The sequence below is a fragment of the Chelonia mydas genome, chromosome 7 (assembly GCF_015237465.2).
Source record: "Chelonia mydas isolate rCheMyd1 chromosome 7, rCheMyd1.pri.v2, whole genome shotgun sequence".
Classification (NCBI taxonomy): domain Eukaryota; kingdom Metazoa; phylum Chordata; order Testudines; family Cheloniidae; genus Chelonia; species Chelonia mydas.
Window position 1 is genome coordinate 62,371,355 of NC_057853.1, and position 25,290 is coordinate 62,396,644.

General features: G+C 39.6%; 1 protein-coding gene across 5 annotated transcripts in view; it reads left to right on the plus strand.

The window, feature by feature from the left end:
- Positions 1 to 25,290, plus strand: part of LRMDA (leucine rich melanocyte differentiation associated) — a 938,688-nt gene that overhangs the window by 505,695 nt on the left and 407,703 nt on the right. For all 5 annotated transcript variants that reach the window (XR_006292079.1, XM_027829745.3, XM_043550614.1 and 2 more), the window contains one exon: positions 14,954 to 15,080. Coding sequence is in view for 4 of the 5 variants with exons in the window: in XM_027829745.3 (XP_027685546.1) it covers positions 14,954 to 15,080 (127 nt within the window). In the remaining variant the exon portion in view is untranslated. The remainder of the gene's footprint in view (positions 1 to 14,953; positions 15,081 to 25,290) is intronic.

Here is a 25,290-nt window from a genome sequence, read left to right on the forward strand (position 1 = left end):
TGTATATTCTGATTGTCATTATTCTGACCTTGTTGAAAATCTCAGTCTGTTCTGAATCTAAGACTCCTTGGTTTATTGTTTCTCCTTTGGGCACTTCTGGTCTCTTTAGAGGCCCTGTACTTTTTGTGATGGGAGGTGAGACTTAATGAATACAGGACCCCAAGTTCAGAAAGCTGAATTTCATCACACAATATATAGGGATCTATACCTTCGCCAGTACTTTTTCCTAAACTGTGAAAGGGATTTTCCCTTTCGTGATATGGGGGATCATACTACATCAGTCATCCATCACCTTCCTTAGACATGGAAAGTGATGGCTCAGTTACAACCTGAAACTTTTTACATTGTGGTGCAGAGGAGTAACACTAGATCGCCTTGTTGATCCACCACACAGCCCTGCTCCTGCAAGTGACTGTCACAGGCATTAGAGACTATTCATGTGAAGTTGCTTGCAAGATCTGGCCCCACAATTTTAAAGTGGAAATTAAGGTGTTTACTTAAATAACGATGGAGCGATGTTTCATTTTGTTGTTTTGGTGATGCATGTAAATACATGTAGTGGAATAACAACTGGTATTGTGTTCATGACACCTGTGCTAATTTCTACTTTCTCCTCCTCCGCATCCCTATTACAAAAAGCATGTAGAGTGGCATGTCTTTTAAAGGTGCATCTAGTAGAGTATAATCAATAGAATTGTGGTTGGTATGTTCAAAGAACCACGTGGATGGTGTATTCCTGCTGTATACCATATGCGTAGGCGTTCAGTTGGCCAAATCATATCAATTAGTAATTAAGAAACAAACAAATTAGATCCTCTAATCTATCCTTCCTCCATTGTAGGATTGTTCGCTACAGGGTTTTTTTCTCCAGTGTTTTGTCCAGTCCAATTTTAAATATACTGCTGATTAATAATGGAATGTTAACACGCTGTCAAGAGGACAGCATCTAACATTCTCTGTGATGTGCTTATTCCTTTCTTTTCAAATGGCGTCGGAACTAGAGGAGACACATCTGTTGTCAATCATGTATGTTCCTGGGAAACTTCAGTGATTCACATGGCAGAGAGTGACACTTTGTGTCATTCTGGAGGCTTCATTCTAGAGTTTTATTTTGACTAACTGTACTCGCTATTAAGCACTTGCTGCTTCTGACACTGAAGCAATGAGGTAATGTCATTACCTTTTTTGCGATATATGAACAATAGAAAAATATTCAAATTAAAAGGGGAAGAAAGAGGCTTAAATGAGGATAAGCATTAAAAAAAACTTTGTTTAGGGAATTTTTTTAAATTACTTGATGGAAGTAATGTAATTCCTTTTTTCGGTTGGAAATTTTGTTAGTTAATTGTGAATGAGTGTAAAATGGAAGAAATTAATAGCAGTAAAATGAAAAAAATTATCAAGACAACCACTTGCCACTGAATAGAAGATAAAGGTGTATAATCTAAGGCCCTTATCCTGCAAAGACTTACTCGTGTACTTAACTTTATGATGGGTGATCACTCGTTACCAAGTATGATCATCTTCCATGGGAGTCATGGGTCCTCAGGTGGCTAATAAGGCCAATCCTTGAACCACAAGTTCTACTGCAATGAGGGAAGATGTTTTCAGACTCAGCAGGAGGCTGTTAACCATGACTGGAATCCAGTCTCACCTCTTGTCCTCTTCAGCTTGTCGGCGAGCAAGTTCAAAATGCAGGGGACCATCACATAGGACTTCACTCCATTTTAAGCGATCCTGGGCAAGTGTCTCCCAAGTGTCAAATGTCAATATTACACTTTTTTAGGTTGTTCTTCAGTAAGTCCTTATAACGCTTCTGTTGTCCACCCATGTTATGGTATCCTTCTTTCAGCTGAGAGAACAGGACCTGTTTTGGGAGGCGATGGTCTTGCATCTGGACAACATGACCAGTACAGTGGAATTGCTGATGGATGATCATTGCCTCGATACTGGTGGTCTTTGTCTCTTCCAGGACACTAATATTGGTGCACCTGTCTTCCCATTTTATCTTCAGAATCTTACAAAGGCAGCGTTGATGGTGCCTCTCAAGGACTTTCAGGATTCTAAGACTTAACTTTATACATACTGAGTAGTCCTATTGAGCTTACACGTATACCGGTTTGCGGGATCCATCCTAATGGGAGTAAAGTTATTCATGGGTTGCCATTTTTACACTGTTACCACTGTATGGATGTAACTAACAGGAAAATTTGGTCCATTGCTTGTATATGTACATTTTAGAATGATACACATATGTGAAAGACATGCTTTTAAGCAGGTAGATATCTTGTTTGGAAGAATTCTAATCACTTTTACAAGCTGGTTCAGTTATATAGAGGTCACTCCCATCTAATTCCTGTTCCATAGACCTAGTCATCTGTTTACTAGCTTTTCTGGCTAAAAAACCCATTACAATAAGGAAATCCGTAACAAGGATGATAAGGATGATGATAATAATAATAATATGCTTTTGAACTCCGAGAAAGATGTGGGAAGGAGAAGGGAAAAAGGAGAATAAAATTGCAAAGCAAATATAACAGTATGTTTATACAACAAAAGAATGGATCTGTTAAGAAACTGAGATTGTGCCAAAATTTTTGAAAGTGTGCCCAAAATTCAGTTCCTAAATAAGTGGCCAGATTTTCAAAAGTGCTTCTGTTGAAGTCAGTGCACTCTGCACAGTGCTCAACACTGTACATGTCTAAGACTTAAGAGCCTGACTTCAGGCACATGCTTTTGAAACTCTTGGCCTCAGTGTTAAGAAAAAAAAAAAAAGACACAGTCCTGAAAAGCTTAAGCAAATCCCAGACCCCTGGACTGATCTTTTAGCTTAAACTTTTGTACACACTATGAACTCATTATAACCAATGTTTACTGGTATACCAGGCCCTTGGAATGATGTCAGTTTCATTTCAAAATTGTTTTAAAAATATCTTTCAAAATGTGAGTGAAGGGCAAATCAGAAATTAAATTTAAAGTGTTGTCTCTTTAAAAATATATATATATATATTGCAGGGCAATATAGATGGTCAACCAGGAAACATTAATATACGGACGGTGAAGTTTCTTGCACTCGTACCCTTTTTAAAAATACCTTTTCTTCTGATAAACTCACAAGTTGAGTGAATGACTCGATCAATGTCTAACTGGTAAACCCTAGGTTCAATAAACAGTAACTGAATGATTTTACAAAAAGAAAAGGAGGACTTGTGGCACCTTAGAGACTAACAAATTTATTTGAGCATAAGCTTTTGTGAGCTACAGCAGCTTACTAGTGCAACAGTTTGCGTGCTGATGAAGTTATTCATTCTTGCTGGAGAAAGTGTGAAGTGTAGGTAGACCTGATCAGAAACATTGCATTAGTGTGATGAAGCTCACTTTAGTAGTTTATTAGATCTATTTAAATATGCATTAAAATATTTCAGGGACCTATCAAACTGAGAATATAGTTCAGCTTTTAGAGAGAGATGAATATAGTGGCTGTTAAGTTTTAATTGTCTCTTATCTCTTGCTACTAAGGCAATAAAAATAAAAACTTTATACAGAAATATTTGATATAATACATTATTTGCTGAGAATATTCTTAGTCAGCAAATCCATGCAGACAGGAGCGTATATTTTCTGCTTTTCCATCATTTTAATATGTAAGCTGTATGCTTTTAACAATCTTTGTGTTTTTATTGTCTGCTTTTAACGGCATTTAGAAATCAGTCTTCCTTTATGATACCGAAAGCTGCTGTTTGAGTGATTTCCACCCTCCAAACAAATTTGATAAGAAAATTAAAAATTTGAAATGATTCCTCTTGAATCATATTCTTTTGCTGCTGTGCAGATCTGAAGTATTCTGATGAGACTCAGATAAGATGATGTAGCCTTTAGAGAGAGACACATCAAATATAGGCAGACAGCTCCTGTGTCTGGTAACGAAGACTGAGGAGGTCAAAACTATCCCAACAGGCCTGAGCAGGTCAGTCAGAGGCAATGGTTGGAAATAAAATTTGGTGGTGAGGGGGGCAAGGGGCGTGGGTCAAGTCCTGTTCAAAAAGTCAGCTTTGTCAAAAGCTTCAGTCACATTCTTACCTACAGGCAACCTCTGCTGATCCCAACTCATTAATCGAACTGGAGAGCCGTCTTGACCCTGGCTCCTTCTCTTTGAAGTGTGGTGTCCTCTGCAGCATGAGGAAATAATTTGCTGCCTGATTCAATGAGCCATCAGTAGAGCCAGCAGACCTAATGACATGTGAGAATATTAACCTCCCACTACGAAGAGCTGTGAATCTTGAGAGGCAGTCTATAATTCACCCAGCACTCCTGAGCCTTACCTCTCTGTCTTTCTCTCTCACTCACTTTCTGACTCACATACAGAGGGAGAGAGAGGAGAGACCTTCTTGTCCTAAAACTTTATTTTCTTCAGTATTGGGCGCCTTTCTGAGCTGCTCAGTAATGAGTTACTTTCCTTTTGCAGTTATATAACATTTGTACTGAAAACTAGACATCCCTCTTACATGTAATCATTTCTGCTAAAATGTGACACAGGCTGCATAAGGGACATGAAGAAGATGGCAATTTGAATACTTATGAAAGGAGGCTATTTAATGTTTCCTTCTTTATTTTTCATGATCAAAGGAAAAAGTAAAAAAGGGAGAGGACAAAGATGGCGCTAACATACTATTCTGTGTTGTGCATTCCAGCTGCCCTTGGTCAGATTGATTTCCCCTGTAATCCTCTTCTGCGTGGCCAAATACTGTATTTTACAGCAAGGTATATTCTCATCCCCTATAAATGTAGTGTAAAGAGAGATCTTGGGCCGAATTCTGCTGCCGCTGAAGTCAGTGTAAATTCCTGTTGCCTTCAATTGCAACAGGATCTCTTCTAAGAGTAGGTTTCTACTGCTGGTACTAGTGCTATTCATTCTATAAAGGAAGATTTGCAATAAAAGTGAATATGGCCCTGTGCATTTACAACAGTCACCATTAAAATGTCAGTAAGTACAAACATTTGCACCACAGTATGTGAGATATCATTTCCTATTCAAGTGTAAGGAAAATACTGTGTTATCTCAGACATCACCATCTTGGTGAATGTTGATTTTTCTTCATAGTGACCACTATGTTATTGATGAATAAAAACAATATTGCAAATAGATGTACAGTAAATGAAGCCCTCCAGCGCTTTTTCACATTGCTAATGTGACTGTTGTTGCAAAGGCTAAGTGTCACTGCAGTAGATATGCAGGACAGTAAATCCTGGAGCAATTTTGGCCTCAAATACTTTGGAGTTTCCAGTGAGAGGGATTGCTCAGGTAACCTGCACTCTGCTTTCCTAAGTGAATAAACAAGATTGCTCATCACTCCATATAATCCCTGAATTATGAAAAAGGACATTGCTTTGGGCTGACAGTGTGTGAGGAAACTTTTTTATTTCACTAGCTTCTGTTGGTGAAAGAGACAAGCTTTCAAGATACACAGAGCTGTTGTTGTTTCCTTTTGGCCCTCATTGATAAAATCACATCAGATTTCGCTGTGATCAATATGGCAGCATTGAAGTGAAAGCTGCCTGCTGATGGATATACTAAATAAATTAAAAACACTTCTTGCATGGAAATTGCTGGCTGTCTCCTGTAGGTTTGGAAGCCACCTGTGACCCCAGCTGGGCCCTGAAAGGGCAAAGCCTGAACCAAAAGAACTTTCATTGGCAACCCAGCAGAATTTAGGCCTACACTAGAAAGGGTTTGCTGTTACAGGTCTACCAGCAAATACCTGTAGTAGAGATGCAGCTTATACTGGCAAAGGAGTGCTGTAGATGATATAGATATATCAGTTATCTGAATGAAATAAGATATATAGGCAAAGGGGCATTGGTATAACTGTGTTTACGCTAGGGCAGTGATTCTCAAACTTTTGTACTGGTGACCCCTTTCACATAGCAAGCCTCTGAGTGCGACCCCCCCCTTATAAATTAAAAACACATTTTTTATATATATTTAACACCATTATAAAATGCTGGATGCAAAACGGGGTTTGGGGTGGAGGCTGACAGTTTGTGACTCCCCATGTAATAACCTTGCGACCTCCCTGAGGGGTCCCGACCCCCAGTTTGAGAACCCCTGCTCTAGGGCTTTTGGCCAGTTAAAAATGTTGTAAAGAATTACACCCTGAACGAACATTATTACATGAGCAAACATTTCGAGTGTAGATCTAGTCTTAGACTATGTGTGTGTGAAAAAGAGACAATATATGTGTAGCTGTTGGGTGGAAAGAGGCAAAATAGTCTTTTCACAGTGTGCATAATGAACATTATTATGCTTTGTTCCGTTTTTGCACGTGTGGTTTATTTTAGATGTTCTAAAGACACTTCTTAACAATGAAAGGGAGGGATTCAAATGATATGTCTGCAACACTTCTCTTCTCCTATCTAGCTTGAGCATCTATTATTTGTTCTCACCTCTCACAGCTGGTCACAAAGGCCAGTCCTCCTTGCCTCTCTCTGCTTCATCTTTTTTATTAAGTTTATTAAAACTAGTCAGATTATACTTTCTTATGGTAGAGGCTCTGCTTCGTCCATTCATTATGGTTTCTTATCTTGGCAGGCAATCTGAATTGAACAGCAGCTAGTCCATTATGCACATATGAAGCCCATCACTCCTCCAGCAATGGCCAATTCATCAAACATTTATCTTTTGCCCTCTGAGCAGTGCGTCAATTTGCTTGTCAATCCTCAGCCTTGGTTGTTGTGGAAGATAGGAGAAAAATTACTTTTCTTTCCCCCTTCTCACCATACTCTAGTAGTTGAAATGGGCTTTACTCTCTCTCCATGGGTTTTCAACTCCCCTTTTTCTGTACAAAAAGGGGAGGGGTCAGGTTACTCTCTGAGTTAGAGTGATAGAATGATTCAAAATGCTTCCAAGTAAAACTTCCATGATGGCACTGCCATTGCACTTCTGGCTGTCCCTATTTTCATCCCTGTTGTCAGAGGATTTTACAAACAGGGTTGAAACATAACCCTTGTATCTGGTTGGTGTTTTGTTTTATATAACTAATTTATAAATCTTATATATGTGGTTTTTGAAAGCTTGAATAGATCTTTTACCAGTTATAATCAGTACCCTTTGTTGCTCTTACAGAATTAGGAAATGGCGGTGTATATGTCTTTTAAAATGAATTTGGAAAATATTGGTTTTGTTATGATCAAGTTCTTTGTTAGCAATGGGGAGGAGATAGATGAGGTATATTGGTTTAAAACAAACAAACCAACAACCTCCCCCACATTGCTTGTTCCTTGCCAAATCATTTCAAGGGTTTGAGGAGAAGGATATTAAGGTCCCCATTCTTAGGAATGCTGCTGCTCTGATATCCGCACAGCAGTCCACAGTGACTTCCCCTGAGTTGTTTGTTACAAATGGCCTTTGATAAAGTATGACGGAGAGCAGTAGTCTGTTGTCTAGTGGGTAATTCTAAGCCATGTTTTAAAATAGAATTTCTTCCATACTATTTATTTGCCCATTAGACCACTAAGATGACTTTTTATGTTTGTTTTCATTATACATGACAGGGTGTATTTATATAAAAATAGCCAATACACCCTGTCATGTGACCTCTCATACTCTTCCACAGGGAAGATTATATTCTAGATTGTCATTTTGTTCAAATTATTTCAAAATATAGCAATATAAATTGAAATCCCACAGTGTTTAAATAATCCTAAGGGTATGTCATAAATCAATTAAAAAAAAAAAGAGGGTTAAGAATGGAGCTTTTCATCCTGAAGAGACCTGTGTAAAACGCATATAAAGAAATCTGAAACTGAAAGATTCATTAAAAAATCCTTCCAGTTCAACTGGTCGGTTTCGTGGTTGGAGGTAAAAGGCACGAAAAGATGGTCATTTCATGTAGATTTGACTGCCAAGCAGGAAAATGATGATGGAAATAGCAGTTTCACTTTGAGTGATGAAACGGTTATTTATTATTTGTATTGTGTTAGCTTTTGAAGGCTCTAATCTGGATTGGTGCCTCACTGCACTAGGTGCTGTATATGCACTTTTGAAGACAGTCCCTGTCATAAAGAGCTTACAAACTAAATGTTGCAAATGCTTTGTTTTATCGGGAATCTTACAATATTTGGAGTTTTACTCAAAGCTGCAACTCCAGGAGTGAGATGATACAAGAAAATCTCCTTTTTTCTATAAGAAAAAGTAAGCTTCTAGTCTTTATGGTTGTACAGAGAAGTTTGAAAACATGACCCAAATGCACCTACGGGCTCAAAAACCAGAAGAGAGAGTTGGGTTTTTTTTAATCTCATGATTTTTAAGCTATTCTTGATTTCTTGGAGGCCTGAATCATCATTTTTGGACACTTGGGATTGGTAGTACTGCATACTCTAAGCCTCTAAGAGCAAAATGTAGGGTTGTAAAACTAAGTAAACTAGAGAGAACATGTTTTCAGGAACCCTGCCTGCAAAACAACTGATTCTTGTACAGCTTTCAGAGTAACAGGCGTGTTAGTCTGTATTCGCAAAAAGAAAAGGAGTACTTGTGGCACCTTAGAGACTAGCCAATTTATTTGAGCATAAACTTTCGTGAGCTACAGCTCACTTCATTGGATGCATCTTTACAGCTTTATTACTTAACTTGTCTTGTTGGGCCCTGCCATTGCTGTGTGTGGGACCTAATGTCACACGCATACACACATAGTCTTGGATGCAGTGTCTGAGCAAAGCAGGCAAGTGAGATTATCCATTCATTGTGTGTCTGAGTGTGTGCCGTAAGTAAAACAGCTTCTTGGATACAATGGGGCAACCAGTTGCGGATGAAGGGTCAATTCCAATTTTTCCTGTGATTTTTGTATGTTAGTATCACAAGCAAGTAGTATGCAAATCTAATTCCATGAAGACTCTCTTTAGGAGGAGGGCTATTTAGTGGTCACTGCCCATCCTCCCCTTTCACTTCTTCCTTTCTCCACCACTCATCACAGGCCTTGTTTCGGTTTTGGTCCAATGGGAGGAATCTGGAAACAGTTCCATCCAGATACCGTACTGCCTCAAGTGGAGTGATGCATGCTGCAGTCTTCCAGGGATTGAGGGAGCAACCTCAGTGCTAACAGCCCCAGCGATCTTGGAGAGAAGATGGCATTTATTATTGAAGTGCCACCACTGTGTATGGACCACAAGGACCTGGCCCCTGTTCTTTGGGGAATTACAGTCTATACTGAGGCCTGGCCTACACTAGAAAAGGTTTGCTGGTATAGCTATACAAGGATAGCTATATTGGTAAACGCTTCTCGTGTAGACATGGTTTATATTGGCTATATAGTTTATGCCATGTCCTCAAATAAAATAAGCTATACCAGCAAAAGCACTCTTCTGCCAGTATAACTGTATCTACACTAGGGCTTTTGCTGGTATACAAAAGTTTTAAAAATATCAATCTCACCCATAGGCACCATTACTATACTACCAAACATTTTAAGTGCAAACCTGGCTTGAGAGAGAGTGAACTACAGACAAGCTGCTATGAATTATAGGGGGAGAGGTAATTTTTAGATTTTGTAGATTTAATTTTCATCATTAATGGGTCTGTAACAACACACTGTAGCTTAGCTGACACTGACGTGATTTAAAGAGGGATTTGAATGAAGAGAGGGAAGATGCTTGGCGTTAGAACTGAACCCAGAGGCATCTTTGTTAGTTGGATTTTTCTTAAATTGTATTTGTAGTTGAGAAAAAAGTCCAGAATAAAACCTGAAAATCAGGCAGCCGCATCTGGTTTGTGGTATGGTTTTGAATATGGAGTTCAGCCCAGCTTTGTAAACCTAGCTAAAAGTTTCATGCAAACCCCTTTTTGTCGCACAAGTGCTGGGAATGGATTTATTGTTTTGGTTGAGTTTTGCTTCAGGTTTTAAGGTTCATTGGAACTGAAAGTGAGACTTAATGTGGAGTCAGAATAGGGGGAACTGAAACTCAGAGAAAGTTCTGCTGAATCCCGCTATGTGAATTTGATACATCAAGTTACAAATGTCTCCGTTTATATTATGGATCTCTGTTGTGGTGGTGGTAGTTAAAGTGCAGGACCGGAAGTTGGGAAACCTGGGTTCTGTTCCCTTGTGTCCTTGAGAATTGTTGAGTGTCAACTGGGGCTAGTCCCTTAATCTCTCTCTCTCCGTTAGTTTTACCCTCTGTGTAATGGCGATTCCTTGCTCAAAGCAGTTTTGTGATGCTTAATACGTTAACATTTGTAAAATGCCTTAAGATCCTTGGACAGTTGATGCTATAGAAGTGCAAATCAGTCTTATTTTCTTTAATTTAAATACTGAAATTATGATTAGTGCCTCAGTGTGGGCTGCTGCTTTTTTTTTTTTTTTTTTTAAATCTGCTAAGAAATTAGAAAGGCCAGGAGAGAGAGATTTAAACAAGCTCTCCTCTCCTAACAATTCTGTTTTTAACTTCTGGTAATGGCTACCTGTTGTCACCAGAGCTCAAATCAATTTCAAGGGAAAAGCCAAACTCTCTCATTTACATATGGTTAACTGCCCTCTCTTTTTCCTGTTAAACCAGAAGAAAAGTAATTATGAACGAGTCAGCTGTCTTATTAAGAGAGAGAAGGCAGCATGTTCTCTTTTAAATATACTTCTGAGCACACTGTTATTTCAGGACAAGGACAACTGCATAATATGGAGGTTTGGTCATTCTTGGATGAGATAACATTGTTTTTTTCTCTCTCAAAATCCTGTGAATGCACAGTCAAATATTACCAATAAGAGGAGCTGCTATTTAGTTTCAGTGTAACCAAATCCATTTCCACATCAAGCCAGAGGGACTGGATAAAATAGCATAGTCGACAATTACTGTGCTTATGCACAGAAAAATCTCTACAATGACATTCCTTTATGATTAAAACTTTGCTGGAAATCATGAATGAATTATGGAAAAGCGAGCTGGGAGAAATCAGACTGATTAGCTGAAGGACTTGGATAAAGGACATTGCTGAGACCTTTGTATTCTAAAGGATTATTTACTGTCTGGTTACAGAACATCTTAAGTCATTTTGCAGAAGGAGTCAGTTGCCTGTTTAGCGCACTGTTTTTGTAAGCTAATGAGGGCAAAGCATGAGCCATAGGCAATGATGCTGTGATATTAGCTGTGACAGGGAGCTTGATCATAATTATCTTAACGAGGATAGGGTTAATTACAGTGGAAACTTAAAGTTCTTTCTGTACAGATCAGGCAGAGCTGAATACATTGTGATGTTTTGTCATTTTGATGTGACTTCAGAAATTGCAATGGAAATCTCTTGGCAGCACTTGCTCTCCTCTGGGAGTGGAGTGTGAGCCCTGCAATGAGGTAACCGAGATGGTACCTGTGGGTGAGATAATGGGCAGCTTTCATGTCATTAGAACAGGGAAAAAGCAACCTGCAATACAATTCAGTGATGCTTATTAGCTTTCTAAACCAACTAGGGAAAAGAGCTAGCTGCCACTACCCCTTATGTCCTGGTTCTATTGTGGTGGTGAGGCGGTGTTTGTTAATTGACCAAGATGGGAGTTGCTCCCCTGCTATGAACTATGAGGAAGCATCCAAGATTTCATTTTAAGATGTTGCTGTTTCTCAGAAAATTCCTCCAGCTTTCTCTGTGTGTCTAGGTTTTGTTGTTGTTGTTTTGTTTTTTTACCATTCTTCTCACAGTGATATAATTGCTGCTTTTGCTGTCTCTTTCACCCTTTCACTTTTGGGTATGTTAATAATAAAATATTTTGAATACGATAATGTGTTCCTTCTAGCACTCCATTGAAAGGGTAATATTCTATGTCGTACTTTTATGGCACCTGTCACCTGGGGCCCTCAGAACGTTTTCCAAAAATCTGTTCGGACTCACAATACGTGTGTGTCACGTAGGGAGGTTTTCTCCCCACTCCACAGATGACAAACCACAACACACAGCAGTTATGTAACTTGCTGAAGTTCAAGCAGCAAATTGACTCTGGAGATCATACTTAGAGCTTATCCTTTTCAGTCCCAGGATATAACTACTAGATGACATTCCCCTTATGTATTATGATGAGGATACACCTGCACTTTTATATAGATTTGATAACTGATATCACTCATGATAGCAAACAAAATTTCTTCCTTGTTTCCTCAACAACTTTCAAATGAATTTCTTTTTTGATTCTTTAGTGGGGATGGGAGGGGGGGAAGCTGATAATTCTGTGAATAGCAAAATAACATACGGATGTAAATTTATGTTAATTGTCTACAGCCTCTCTGCACTGTAGCAATCCCTGCCCTGTCCCTAGGCTCTGAATTTAGCTGATTAAATCACCAAGTGCACACCATGCTGATGACATGAAAACAACAATTAATAAGCAACCCCCTGTGTAACACAGCTCCTTTTTAACTGAGCAGTTAATAACATTACATGGCAAAAATTATCAAAACCAGACAGGTGTAAGGGGATTTACACACAATTTTCTCTACTCATCTATGAAGCTAGTACCATTGTACGCAGCCTAAGATTTAGAAAGAAAGGCCATTTCAATAGGCAACTCCCTCTAGTGTTTCAGGGCCTTTGTCCCACTTCATGGCTTGTCATTTTGTTTTATGCCTCCCCTGCAGCAGTTTTGGATGTATGCTTTCTTCTCCTTGCCAGTTGCCAACCATTTGCTGATTCTCATGATAAGGGCATTATATTTGCATAACATAACTCAGGAACAATGTGCATTTGATGCTGACACTGACCAGAACCCAAGCAATGTTTATTCACATAGGGTCTATTAGCGTCCCATAAGGCTCTGTGGCGCTGACAGAGAAGTGGTCTATTTTGAACTCCTTTTGGCAAGCAGAAGCCTTATATTAAAAAGTGAGGGTTGGCTATACTCCGCTATTAGCTATTTAGATAGTAAAGAGTGCTAAGGGGAATTTTCTAAACTAGGTTTGTCAAATAAACAAATTAAAAATCATAACAGCATAATAAATTAGCTCCTACCTCCTCTAGATTGCTTTTCTTTCACCGGTACTTGTGCAGAAGCATTGGGGCAGCTCTGGGTTCTAATCCTGATCCTGGCAGAAGCCAGGTTTGTGTGGAGTGCTTTGCTGGTATAGCTATGCCAGTAAACTATACCCAAAAAATGCTCCTAGTATGAATGCAGTTTATGCTAGCAAAACTGCTTTTGCTGGGATAGCTTATTCCAGCCGCCTCCCTGCTCCTTCCCCCACAAAACCCCCCAAACAAATAAAATAAGCTGTACGTCTACACTGGGGGCCTTTGCTGACACAGCTATGTGGGCTAGAGATGACACCTCTGACTGGCATAGCTATGCCAGCAAGAGGTTATAGTGTAGACCTGGCCAATGACTTACTTTGGGCAAATTCACTTAACCTCTGTGTACCTCAATTGCCCATAAGTACAATGGGGTTAATGATACTTAACTGTACTTCCCTCAGATAATGCAGTGTAAGTGTTTGAAGTCCTGTGAGAGCCTTAGACCGAAGGTGCTGTTTAAGTACTTGAGTGCTGGTTTTTACTTTTGAATATTTATAACTAGTAGACAGTGCCCTTAAACTTTAGTTTGAAGGTTGCAGGTTTGACTTCCCACATAAGAATTTTCAATTTGCACCCTCTGACTGTGCTTCATAATGGCAATGGGGGAGGCAGTGATGCATCTACAGAAGCAGCATCTGGGTTTTTGTTGACTTGGTGGACATTAAATTAATCCACGCAATTAAAAAATCGCATTTCATCCTAACTGCTGCATTTTCCTCCATTAGTGACATGTTCCATATCTCTCTCTAAGAGGCTCACCTTATTTTTTTTAATGGATCTTTGCGCAAAGAAACAAAGAAAGAGGTGGGGAGTGGAAGGGGGAAAATACCCCTAGTATAATTGTCATTAGAAAATGAATAGTGTAGACTGCATCTCCCTTATTCATCACATTTTATAAAACAGGCAAGAGATACAGTGATGATCTTCCCACTGGTCGGCATAGTAGATCAGCTGTCAAGTCATGCAATCTCAGCATCTCTCTAGGTGTCTGGTAGGTGAATGAGCTGTGAATGTGTGGCTGTTCATTTGCTCCATATAACCTGCTGTCTCTCTTGATTAATGTGGGTTTTTCTCCCCTTACCTCCCTCCTTTAGGAATGTGCAAGCCTATGAAATTAAGAGTTAACTTTGGAATAAGTGCTTTAGCAGAGCAGGGAAGCTAGTTCGTAAATATCTTCCTCTACTTTCCTAACTGGGTGGTGGTTTCTTACAGATACCTGGCATTTGCATTTTTATGCTGTAAAGTTCTTCTTTTTAAAACTGCTTTCTACAGTTTGAACCCTGGGTTGGGGCAGTAGGCTTTAAAATCAAAGCATACGGCTTCTGTGTCTGGAGCAATTCTGCAGATATGAAGCATTTTATGTTGGTCTCAGAGATGCAAGCAGTACCAAATTAAGTAGTTAATAAAAAAGAACAAAAATCCCCACAGCTTTTCCTATAATTGCAAGTAAGGTAACTGCTAAGAAACGATACTTGAAGTTGTATGTATTTTTGTTGTTGGGGTATGATATTTCTTGGCAGAAATGATGGATGATAACTTAAATTTGTGTCCAGGGAATGAAGGTGAACTGTGACAGAGTTATTTATCTTGGGAATGGAGGTTAGGGTCAGGCGAGGCTGGGTGCCTGAAGGCACAAGACATTGACAAATTCATCCTGCAGGCCCCGTATCTGAAGCCTTTTGTTTTGGATCCTGGCTACTCACTAAGTGACCCCCATCCTTCATCCTGCCAGCATGTGAAGGATGTGTTGCCGTGCCAGCATTCCCCTTGCCACTAATTCTTGTCATTCACTCTCCTGACAGGGCCAAACCAAAACTGTTCCCTCTCTTGAAAGGGAAGGTTAAAATATTTATTTCAGCTCATAATGGCCTCTCTGATTTAATGGAGTATCATTTTTCCTGTTGTCTTTGTCGTTTGCAGGTCACTAGAAGGACTAAAAACATTCAGTTGCCTGGAAGAGTTGATCTTGGACAACAATCTCCTCGGAAATGACCTTCGGTTACCCAGGTTACCTCACCTCCATACCTTAACGCTCAACAAGAACCAAATATCCTTTCAAAGAAATACCTGCAAAATGTCAAATGAGTTTTATGTGTCAGCCAAATTAAAGTATGTGAAATATAGTTCATGTGCAGACAAAGCAGCCTCTCTCTTGGCACCTGGAATACTTCACAGTAATTTATTATAGGTCATTCATAAATGAAATGCACCATTATATCTTCCTGTTGCTCCATTTTAGAGTGAGATCTAAGTTATGGCTCTGAAGGAATCTTTTTTAATAGATAAAATAGAGAAAGAAAATAATGTCAATGCTGGCAGCATGCAGCAGCTCCTGTGTTTGCTTGGGGTTTTGTTGCAGGCTGACCTCTAGTGGAATAGAGCATGCAGTGAAACAGCATAAACTTTTAATACTTTGGATACCTCTTTTTAAAACAAAAAAAACTCCTCGGATGTAGTGATCTGTTAATGCGGTTGGTCAATATGAACAGTTTGGTAGCTGATGCGCATGTACAGTTCTGAGTCAGTCACTGAATTTATGACTTTCCCATTAGTTACCCCAAAACCCCAAAAGATGTAGGCAATCTAAACCTAGGTCCAATTCAGTACGACATTTAAAAATGTGCTTAAGTCCATCGGTAACCAGCAAAGTACTTAAGCATGTGCTAAGTGCTATTAGAAGCAATGTTTTAGTGTGTGTTTGCACACGCCTATAGTCACCAAAGTTAGGGGTGATCAAACTGTGGCCTGAAGTCAAATGAAGCCTGCAGAGTTCTGAAGCATAGACCATGGAGGCTCCTTCCTTGTAATGGCAGTATAAGGACAAAGCTGCTCAGGCATTTATTACAGTAAATGCAAACAGAAAAGCAATTTATAGTCCTGTATTGTGGCACATAAAAAGTAGCTGCAAATATTACAGCTGCACACATTTATCTTTGACTTTTTAAATTTAAAACATTGAAAACATATGAGCAAAATTAGGTGTAATCTTGGGGTCCGAATAACTTGCCATTGCAGCCTTCTGTGTTCCAAAGATCACCTCTGTACTAGTTTAATTTGGTTGGGTTTCTGGTTAATGGCAAGGTCCTGAGGGTTGGATATAGACAACTATTTTGTTTTATTGTTTGCTTTTACAGTAAAACCTTGATTAAACACACTATGACACAGCACAAACCAAAAAATTCTCGCTGATCCTATCCATGATACAAAATCTGATGAAGCATTCCCCCCGCATGGGGTGTACAGTGTGGGTTGCCAGATCAGTGATTGTGTAGTTCTGCATTCCCCTGTTGCCAAGTGGAGGACACTCTCCTGAATCAAGACTAAATGAACAGAATCAGAGAAGGAAATAGCATTAGTGCGATTTAAAGAGGTTCTGTTAGAATTACAATGATATTCAATATATAGCACCAAATCCTGCTTGCCTTAGTCCAGTGAACAGTCCCTCAAAGTAATTGCGAGTAAGATGAGCAGGGTTTTGTCCATGAAGCAGTTTTTTAAAATGCAGGTTTTAAATTATGAAGGTTAGTTCTCCGGGTGTATCTCTGAAAACTCAGCTGTTCAATGGGATAAGGAATTACATATACCAGTGTACATTCCTGCAGCATGCAGCCAGTAATTTAACAAAGGACGTACACAAAATTTGTTAGTACAGTCAGGGGGGAGGGCGTTGAACTTGCAGAGAAGGGGGAAAAAATGCTCTTTGGAAGTATTTTTGAGTTCTATAGATAGGTGCTCTTTGGCAGGGAAGATTTGGCAGTATACAGAGGAAGGAGACCTCCCATAACCTTCTCTTCAGTTTGGATGGCACATTTGAAGAATGAGGGTTCATGTGAGCCTCCTGCAGCACATCAACTGGTACATCCTTTACTTGGCTATTTGCAAGGGGCCATGGATATTTAATAGCATACTGAAATGAGTACCATAGGGGATCAGTTTAAAATGGACTGCACTGATGTTAGAAGCCAGAGTGCAGTAGAACTGTGGAAAAGTACATTAAACCACGATTTGAGGACTTCAATAGCTCAGACATGGGTGAAAGGTTTTTCGCAGGAGTGGTGGGTGAAATTCTGTGGCCTGCGTTGTGCAGGAGGTCAGATTAGATGATCATAATGATCCCTTCTGACCTAAATATCTATGAATCTATGACATGGCAATGGGAAGAAGACCCATCTAGAATAAAACAGGAATCGGTCTATCCTTCCAAAAGGGAAATGCTCACAATCCACTTTATTTCTGAGATGACCAGTGGTGCATGGAGTAGAGGAGAAGGAAGTGAAATGCTTAATGGTGCAAATCTGTGGAAGAAGCAGGTAGACTTGAAGCCTAAAAATTATGTGTCCTGTTCCCGAGCAGTGATTAGAATACTTTAGCAGCCATTAAATCATGGCTCTCTGAACTCTTCAGGATAGTGAACTGCTGTATCCATCCTGATTAATGTCACACTACCCTGGAAGAAGAAGGCATCACATGTCCTGAAGAATGGTCATCCTATTTGACAAGAAGGATCACCTGGATTCAGGGTATGCTCTCCAGGCAAAAGGAACTGTATATTGAGCCCAGGATTAGAAACATCGCTCCCTCTTGCCAGTCTTTGTCTCATGCTCACAACAAGAGACTCTTGAAATACCACAAGAAAGCTTAGCTCAGACCTATGCCCTTCATATCTGTGAAAAACACCTGGGAATCTACCTACACAGAGATGCATAAATGCCACTTTGGAAGATCACTTGCTCCCAAAGTATGCAGTAAGTTTGGTCAGTACTAAGGAAGCTATCCCTGGGCCTATCAAACTGCTGCCTGTATGCAACCCTCTATCTTCAACAAATTGTATACACCACTAGCAAAGAACGATTTTCAGCTTCACCTTGTCTGCTGCCAAGATTCTGTACCTCTGCCAGTCAGGCTTGAGATCAGAAGATGGAACAGAAATGGCATCATTTTTGCTGATGGATGATGTCATTTTGCACCCAGACAGGGAGTATATCTACTCGTGTATTACTAGATAGTTCTGTGGTTATCCCACCTCGAATACCTAGCACTGCACGTAGGGTATGTCTACACTGTAGCTGGGAGTCTGCTTCCCAGTGGGCCCAGGCAGATATGTGATAGCTCTGCTCGAGCTAGTGCACTACAAATAGCAGTGTAGTGAGGGATAGCAAGGGCAGAGGCTCAGGCTAGCCACCTGAGTACATACTGTAGGGGGTCCTGATGGGTTTGTACTTCAGCAGCTAGCTTGAGCTGCCACCCCTGCTATGCTGCTGGTTTTAGCCCACTAGCTCAAGTGGAGCTAGCACCTGTCTGTCTACCTGTGTTGGGAAGCATGCTCCCAGCTTCAGTGTAGCCATACCCATCGCCTCTCTTTCAGAGGTTAACTTCCCTTTTGGTACCACACCATTCACCTGTGGAATCTCTCCTGAATCTCTTCTGATCATCAACAAATTGAAGCAATCACATTCTCAAATGTAAATAATGTGTAGCTCTACTTCTTGCTATTTCAGTCTCTGTAGCACTGTTGCCTGGCCAAGATCAGCAGGTGGATGGAAGGGAGATGGGTGAAGCAAAGCCTGAGCAAGACAAACTGGAAGCTGGGAGGGAAAAGAGAAATGTTTTGAAGAGGTAAATGGTCACCATAGTACCTGCCTTCAAAGAGTCAAATTGGTTTGTAGCCTAGGAGTTGGATTCCTCACTGCTTCTGGATGCTCAGATAGGTGCAGCTGCCAAATATACCTTCCTCTATCTGCTCTTGGCAAGAGCAGAGCATGCTATCAGACCAAGGTCTGGCCTTCATAATGTCCAGGCTGGATTACCGCAGCTCATTGTATTGGGAATGACTGCACTGACCTTAAAATGTGGGAGCTCCAAATGATCCACAATGCAGCAGCCCATCTCCTGAATCACACCAGCTGCCAATAGCATAACACAATGGTGCCCCATTTACTACATTGTCTTGCCATAGAATATGGGTATTTAATGGCAATCTCCATCTAGAGGGGACTGCTGCCACACCACTGGGAGAGGAGGATACGGCTCTGTCACAGGGAGGACCCTGCCTGCTGGTTACTTCTGGCAGCAGGCGGTTCTCCCTCCCTGCTCCCAACCCACCCACCATAGTGATGAAGAACAATTATGCTGCCCTGGTAACAAAGGATGAGGAATCGCCCCCAAAGGTGGAGAAGGAGAAGCTCTGTACCCCCAAAGGCTGGGAGAATCATGGTCACCACTCCCAAGAGGAAATGGGAAGATATCTTTGGAAAAAGGCGGACTAACGTAGCAAGATGGGCTTTAAACTAGGTTCTGTGGGGGCAGGAGAAAAAAGTCCACAGGTGAGTCAAAAACATGGAGACCCGGGAGAAGGGTCAAAATCTGGGGAGAGCATCGGCAATTATATCCAGGACAAAAGAGAGACAAGCGGGCACACAGAGGAGAAATCAAATCTGTATCTTAAATGTCTGTATACTAAGATGTGTTCACTTGCACTGAGGTTGAGATGGAAATAGGAGGAGGACTGGTTGAAAGTCTCTGGGTAAGGATAAAAGGGGTAAAAAACAAGGGTGATCCCATGATAAGGGTTAACTGATTAAATAATTAAAGATCTAGGAAAAAAACCTATGAGGGAAGATTCTAAAAAATTGAGTTTGTTTAATCTGGGAAAGAAGACTGAGAGGGGACATAAGAGTTTTCAAGTACATAAAAGGTGGTTACAAAGAGGAGGGAAGAGGCTCTTCTTAACCTCCGAGGATAAAACAAGAAGCAAAGGACTCAAACTGTAGCAAGGGTGGTTTAGGATGGACTTTGGGAAGAACTTCCTAACTGTCAGGGTGGTTAAGCACTGGAATAAATTGCCTACGGAGGTTGTGGAATTTCCATCACTGAAGATTTTAAAGAACAGGTTAGAGAAACACCTAATAGTTATTAGAGAAACGCTAGTTATTACTTAGTCCTTCCTTGAGTGTAGGGGACTGAAATATATGACCTATTAAAATCCCTTCCAGTCCTACATTTCTGTAATTCTAAGGAGAAAATCAGGATATCTGTCATTGTCTGTGAGGTCCTTCTTTAATAGATCAAGCTAACTAAAAGTATGCCTATTGTTCTGTGATTGCAACATCCCTCATTGGTTGTGTTCTATAGGGAATTAAGCTGTCAGTCTCCAAGTTAAAACTTGAGAGGCCAAGCTTTCTTGGTGGCTGTTTTAAAAACTGTGCAACTCCTTTCCAGAGGAGTTGAAAGTGACCACAAACCTGGCCACTTTCAGAACTCTTTAATCCAACTCTTACAGTCACTCTTACAGTCACAACTACTAAGAAAAAAGAAAGGAGAGGGAAGAGAAGTGAGCTCTCTTTGACACGTGCACATATACACATACACACTACTGACCCAGCAACCATTAAGGAGGAGTGAAGTCTTGGCACTTTATTGGACTTTATTCCTGTTGAATAAAAGAGTGCTTAGATACTATGGTGATGTGCACCAGAAGAGAAATTAGATAGTCAAGTTAGGTAGAAAAGAATATAAGTATCTTTGATTGTTTCACAGCAGACAGCACAATATTGTTAGGATGGTGAAAGGGAGATAGGAAGAAGGTATTTTTGGTTGTGCCTAGCTTGAAATGTGTTGTTTGATTTTTATCAGTAGAATAAAAACTATCTATTCATGTGCATGTGTGCGTTTATACAATGGGTGGTACACAATGTGTATGCACATACTTTGTCTATGTCAATGTATGCACAATGAGCAGACAATAAAAGATTTAGAGACATTACTCATTCTAGTGATATTCCCTGAGTTTAAAATGGGGAATACTGCAGGAACCAGGAATATCTCTAGATCCAGAATAAACTTTAAGTATGCCTGTGTGTGTGTGTACACACAGAGCATACTTTAAAAAGTTTATTCTATCTATTTCTTTGGGATTGGAAGGTATGCACATGTATAATGTTTGTACATTTAGTGTGTACTGACAGTTATGGTATCTTTAATCAATTTGAATAAAATAAAGGGACAGATAGCTCTTTTTTTTTTGGTGAGGATTTATTTTTTGGTAAGTGTCCTTAGGAACAACATAAACTATTGGTATGATTGATGATACTACTGAATAAGGAGACTGGTGAATACTTCCTGAGGCACTTTAATTGACATAGTTGAGATATTTTAAAAACAGATTTCAAGTGATGGAGACGGTGGTATTCACATTTGCAGGCTACACACACGCACATGGTAGGTAGTCAAATATCTAAATAGTCAAAATGTACATAAAAATAAAAAAAACTCCATCAGTCCAGCACCAACGTGTCTACCCATCAAAAAATAATCTCTAATAGTGTCCATGGATTTAATGGGGGATTTACTTTTCACAGAGAGCGGAGCTAAAATTGTGGTCTTAAAGTGCTATAGAAGGATTTTGCAGCTCTTTGGTTCAGATCACACCATGATGACACCCTCTGGGCTGCAATAATAAACCACAATGGGGAAGCTGAGAATGGATTTTCACTCCCACTTCTGACTCTGCTTACTTTGTCTGTTCTCAACACAACCTTATAGATATTTTAATGTATTATTTTGGTGGCCTAGTGTTGATCTTTTATAATGAGCACATGATATGCCAATTAATGAAACAGTGCACTGAGGCATCATGAGCTATGATTCATTTCAGGGGAGCACTCAATCACGAGAAAGCTCCTACGTGACTTCAACATACTTTGCAAAGAATAATCTGTGACAGTAGATGGATGGGTCTCCTAGTTCAGGGGGGAAATCTGTCCATGTGATGGGCTCATGGCTATTTTTCATGGGTGCGTGTGCGATGGTTAGAGTCCTAGAGAGCAGAAGTTCAATTAATGAACTAAGGCATAATCATTTTAGTAATGACTTGGTCTCAGATGCTAACATAAATGATTCTGGCTTTCAAATTTTACCATCCTATTCCACACATTTCTTTTGAAGTGCTACCAGCAGATGTTGCTTGCTACTGTCCAAAAATCCACTTTTCTGTAAATAAGTAGTTTTTTAGGGGTTTTCTTAGGTTAGGGAATGTGTCTTACTCCATGTTTCTATAAAACACCATGAAAATTTGTGGTGCTACATACATTACTGTTTTAAATAAAATAAAAAAAACCCCATAGAATACCATCATCCATTCCATTGGAACAGGGTAAATTAAAGACTGCTAATAATGCATATCTCAATAAAGAATGAGGTGAGACGTCACATAAAACTGGCTATCAACTGAATCGCTGTATGATTCCCTTCATGCTTGCCTGGAAGTTCACATGCAAAATTAAAATCTCTAAATCATAGATATGTTATGGCTGGAAGAGATCTCGAAAGGTCATCAAGTCCACCCCCCATTCTGAGGCAGGACCAAATAAACCTAAACCATACCTGGCAGCTGTTTGTCTAGTGTCACTGCCGTTTTTATAACAGCCCATAACATATCTGAAGACTGTTATCAGGGTCCCCCTCAGTCATCTTTTCTCAAGACTACACATGCCCAAGTTTTTTTTTTTTTTTAACTTTTCCTCAGGGGTCAGGTTTTCTCAATCTTTTATCATTTTTGTTGCTGTCCTGTGGACTCCCTCCCATTTGTCCACATCTTTCCAAAAGTGTGGTGCGCAGAATTGGACATACCAGGACTGAATAGAGTGTGAAAATCACATTGTATTTGTTACATACAACACTCCTGTTAATATACCCCAGAATGATATTAGCTTTTTTTTTGTAGCTGCATCACATTGTTGACTTGTATTCAGTTTTGATCCACTATAACCCTACTTCTTTATAGCAGTACTACTATCTAGCTGGCTATTCCCTATTTTGTGGTTTTGTATTGATTTTTTTCCTTCTAAATTAAAGTACTTTGCACTTATCTTTGGTGAATTTCATCTTGTTGATTTCTGTCCAATTCTCTAATTTGTCAAAATTGTTTTGAATTTTAATCCAGTCCTCCAATGTGCTTACAACCCCTCCTAGCTTGGTGCCATCCACAAATTTAGTAAGCATACTCTCCACTCCATTATCTAAGTCATTAATGAAAATATTGAATAGTACTGGATCCAGGACTAACCTCTGTGGGATCCCACTAGATATGCTTTCCCCATTTGGCAGCGAACCATTGATAACTACTCTTTGAATATGGTCTTTCAATGAGTTGTGCACCCACTATATAATAATTGAATCTAGACCACATTACCCTAGTTTTCTTATGAAACTGTCATCTGATACTGTGTCGAAAGCCTTACTAAACTCGAGATGATATGTCTACTGCTTCCATCCACTAGGCAAGTAACTCTCTCAAAGAAGGCAATTATGTTTGTTTGGCATCATTTGTTCTTGTCAAAGCCATGCTGGCTGTTACTTATCACCCTATCATCCTCTTAGTTGACTGCAGCAGAGGAATAGTGTGGATTTTCTTCTGCAGGCTTTGATATGGTATCTGGCTTCAAATGAACTCTAATTTTTCTTTCACAGTGTAACAAGCAAGGCACTGGCTGGGAGTTTAGATCCAAGGGTTTAGCCCAGGGTTTGAAAAGTGGTTTGGAATCCTTCTGGATGAAAGATAATTGATTATTATTTATATTATAGTAGGACCTTGAGCCCCCAACTGAGATTTGTAGGTTCTTAAGAATTTTTACATAATTTGTTCCAGTATCTTTCCACATATAGAAGTTAACTGACATTTATAATTCCCCAGCTCCTCCCTTTTTAAAGATAGGTACTATGTTTGCCCTTCTCCAGTTGTCTGGGATCTCACCTGTCCTCCATGAGTTCTTGATAATAAATGCTAATGGTTTCAAGATTGCTTCAGGTAGTTGCTTAAGTAACTGGAACAAATTTCATCAGGCTGTGATTACTTGAATACATCTAACATATCTAAATATTCTTTAAGCTGTTCTTTCCCTGTTCTGGGTTGTGTTCCTTCCCCCTTGTTAACATTAATTGTATTGAGTATCTGGTGACCATTAACCTTTTTAGTAAACACTGAAGCAAAATTTGCATGAAGCACCTCAGTCTTCTTGATTTCGTCTTGGTTATGAGTTCTCCTTCTCTGCTGAGTAGGAACCTACATTTTTCTTCTTCTAAAAGTAAAGATCAGTGTCTGGTGCTCACATTTAATCTAGATACTTGTGGCCATATTTTTAGATTCTTAAAGGTGCAGATGGGCATCTTGTGGGATTTACCAGAGTGCCTAAGTGAAGTTGGCATGTCAGTATTGTTGACTTTCAAGGGAAGTTAGGTGACTAACCTGTTGAAGCACTTCTGTAAATCCTGCTAGAGGTGCCTCTCTGCACTGTTAGGCACCTAAATACTTTCGGTAATATGGTTCATGGCTGACTTGGATTTATAGTGAACACTTCTGTCCCAACCTGATTCAGCATTCTTTAAGTAGCTCTAAGGATTGAAAAATGAATAACTTCTGCTTCACAAGACGTTTTAATGAAGTGATGACAGAAAATTCTGCTCACTCACTCTGTAAAGGAAGATCTTTTCTACCTGTGCAATACTAAGAATTTTCTATAATAAAAGGTCAGATCTTTAATAGCAAACTTCTTGGGATTGCCATTAAGGAAAAGAAATGGAAATAATTAACTTTTGTGGTGCTAAAGCACCTCTTTCAGGGAACATCTTTGTAGGTTGAGATGTCCTACAGAAGATTAACAGGATTGCACCTGGATCAGGGTTACTTCAAACAATCATGTGATCTTCCCTTGGCAATGTCTGACGACTCTCTAAATTCAATGCTAATGTGTAAGTACTTCACCTCAGCAAAATGTGCTTTCTTTCTGTCAGTTATGTACTGACTGGGAGAGCCATGAATGATCTCCTCCAAAAGGATAATCTGTGAATCAGGGGTCCAGAGGCATCAGAGTAAGTTACCACTATGTCTTGGTTAGGCTTGGGTAGCAGAAAAAGATGGATTTGTAATAATATTGTTACAATAATGCACTTTTTCTAAGGGCCTGATCCATTGCCCCCTGAAATCAGTTGGAGTCTTTCCACTTTTTTTTAAATGGTTGCTGAATTTATCTTGATAGTTCTAACATAATCCTCTATACGTGAGGCTTAACTCTGCTGTATCATGTTAAAAAGTGACACCCTTGTCGTCTGCCTTAATTTTCTCTCTGTAGCCACTTTCCCCATTCTTATGCAGAGTATTTGAGGATACTTAAGAGTCTATGGAAAAGAGCATAAATATAAATATAGAGTTGGTGGCTATCAACATACAAAAAATCTTAATGATAATTATCAGCATGAGCTTT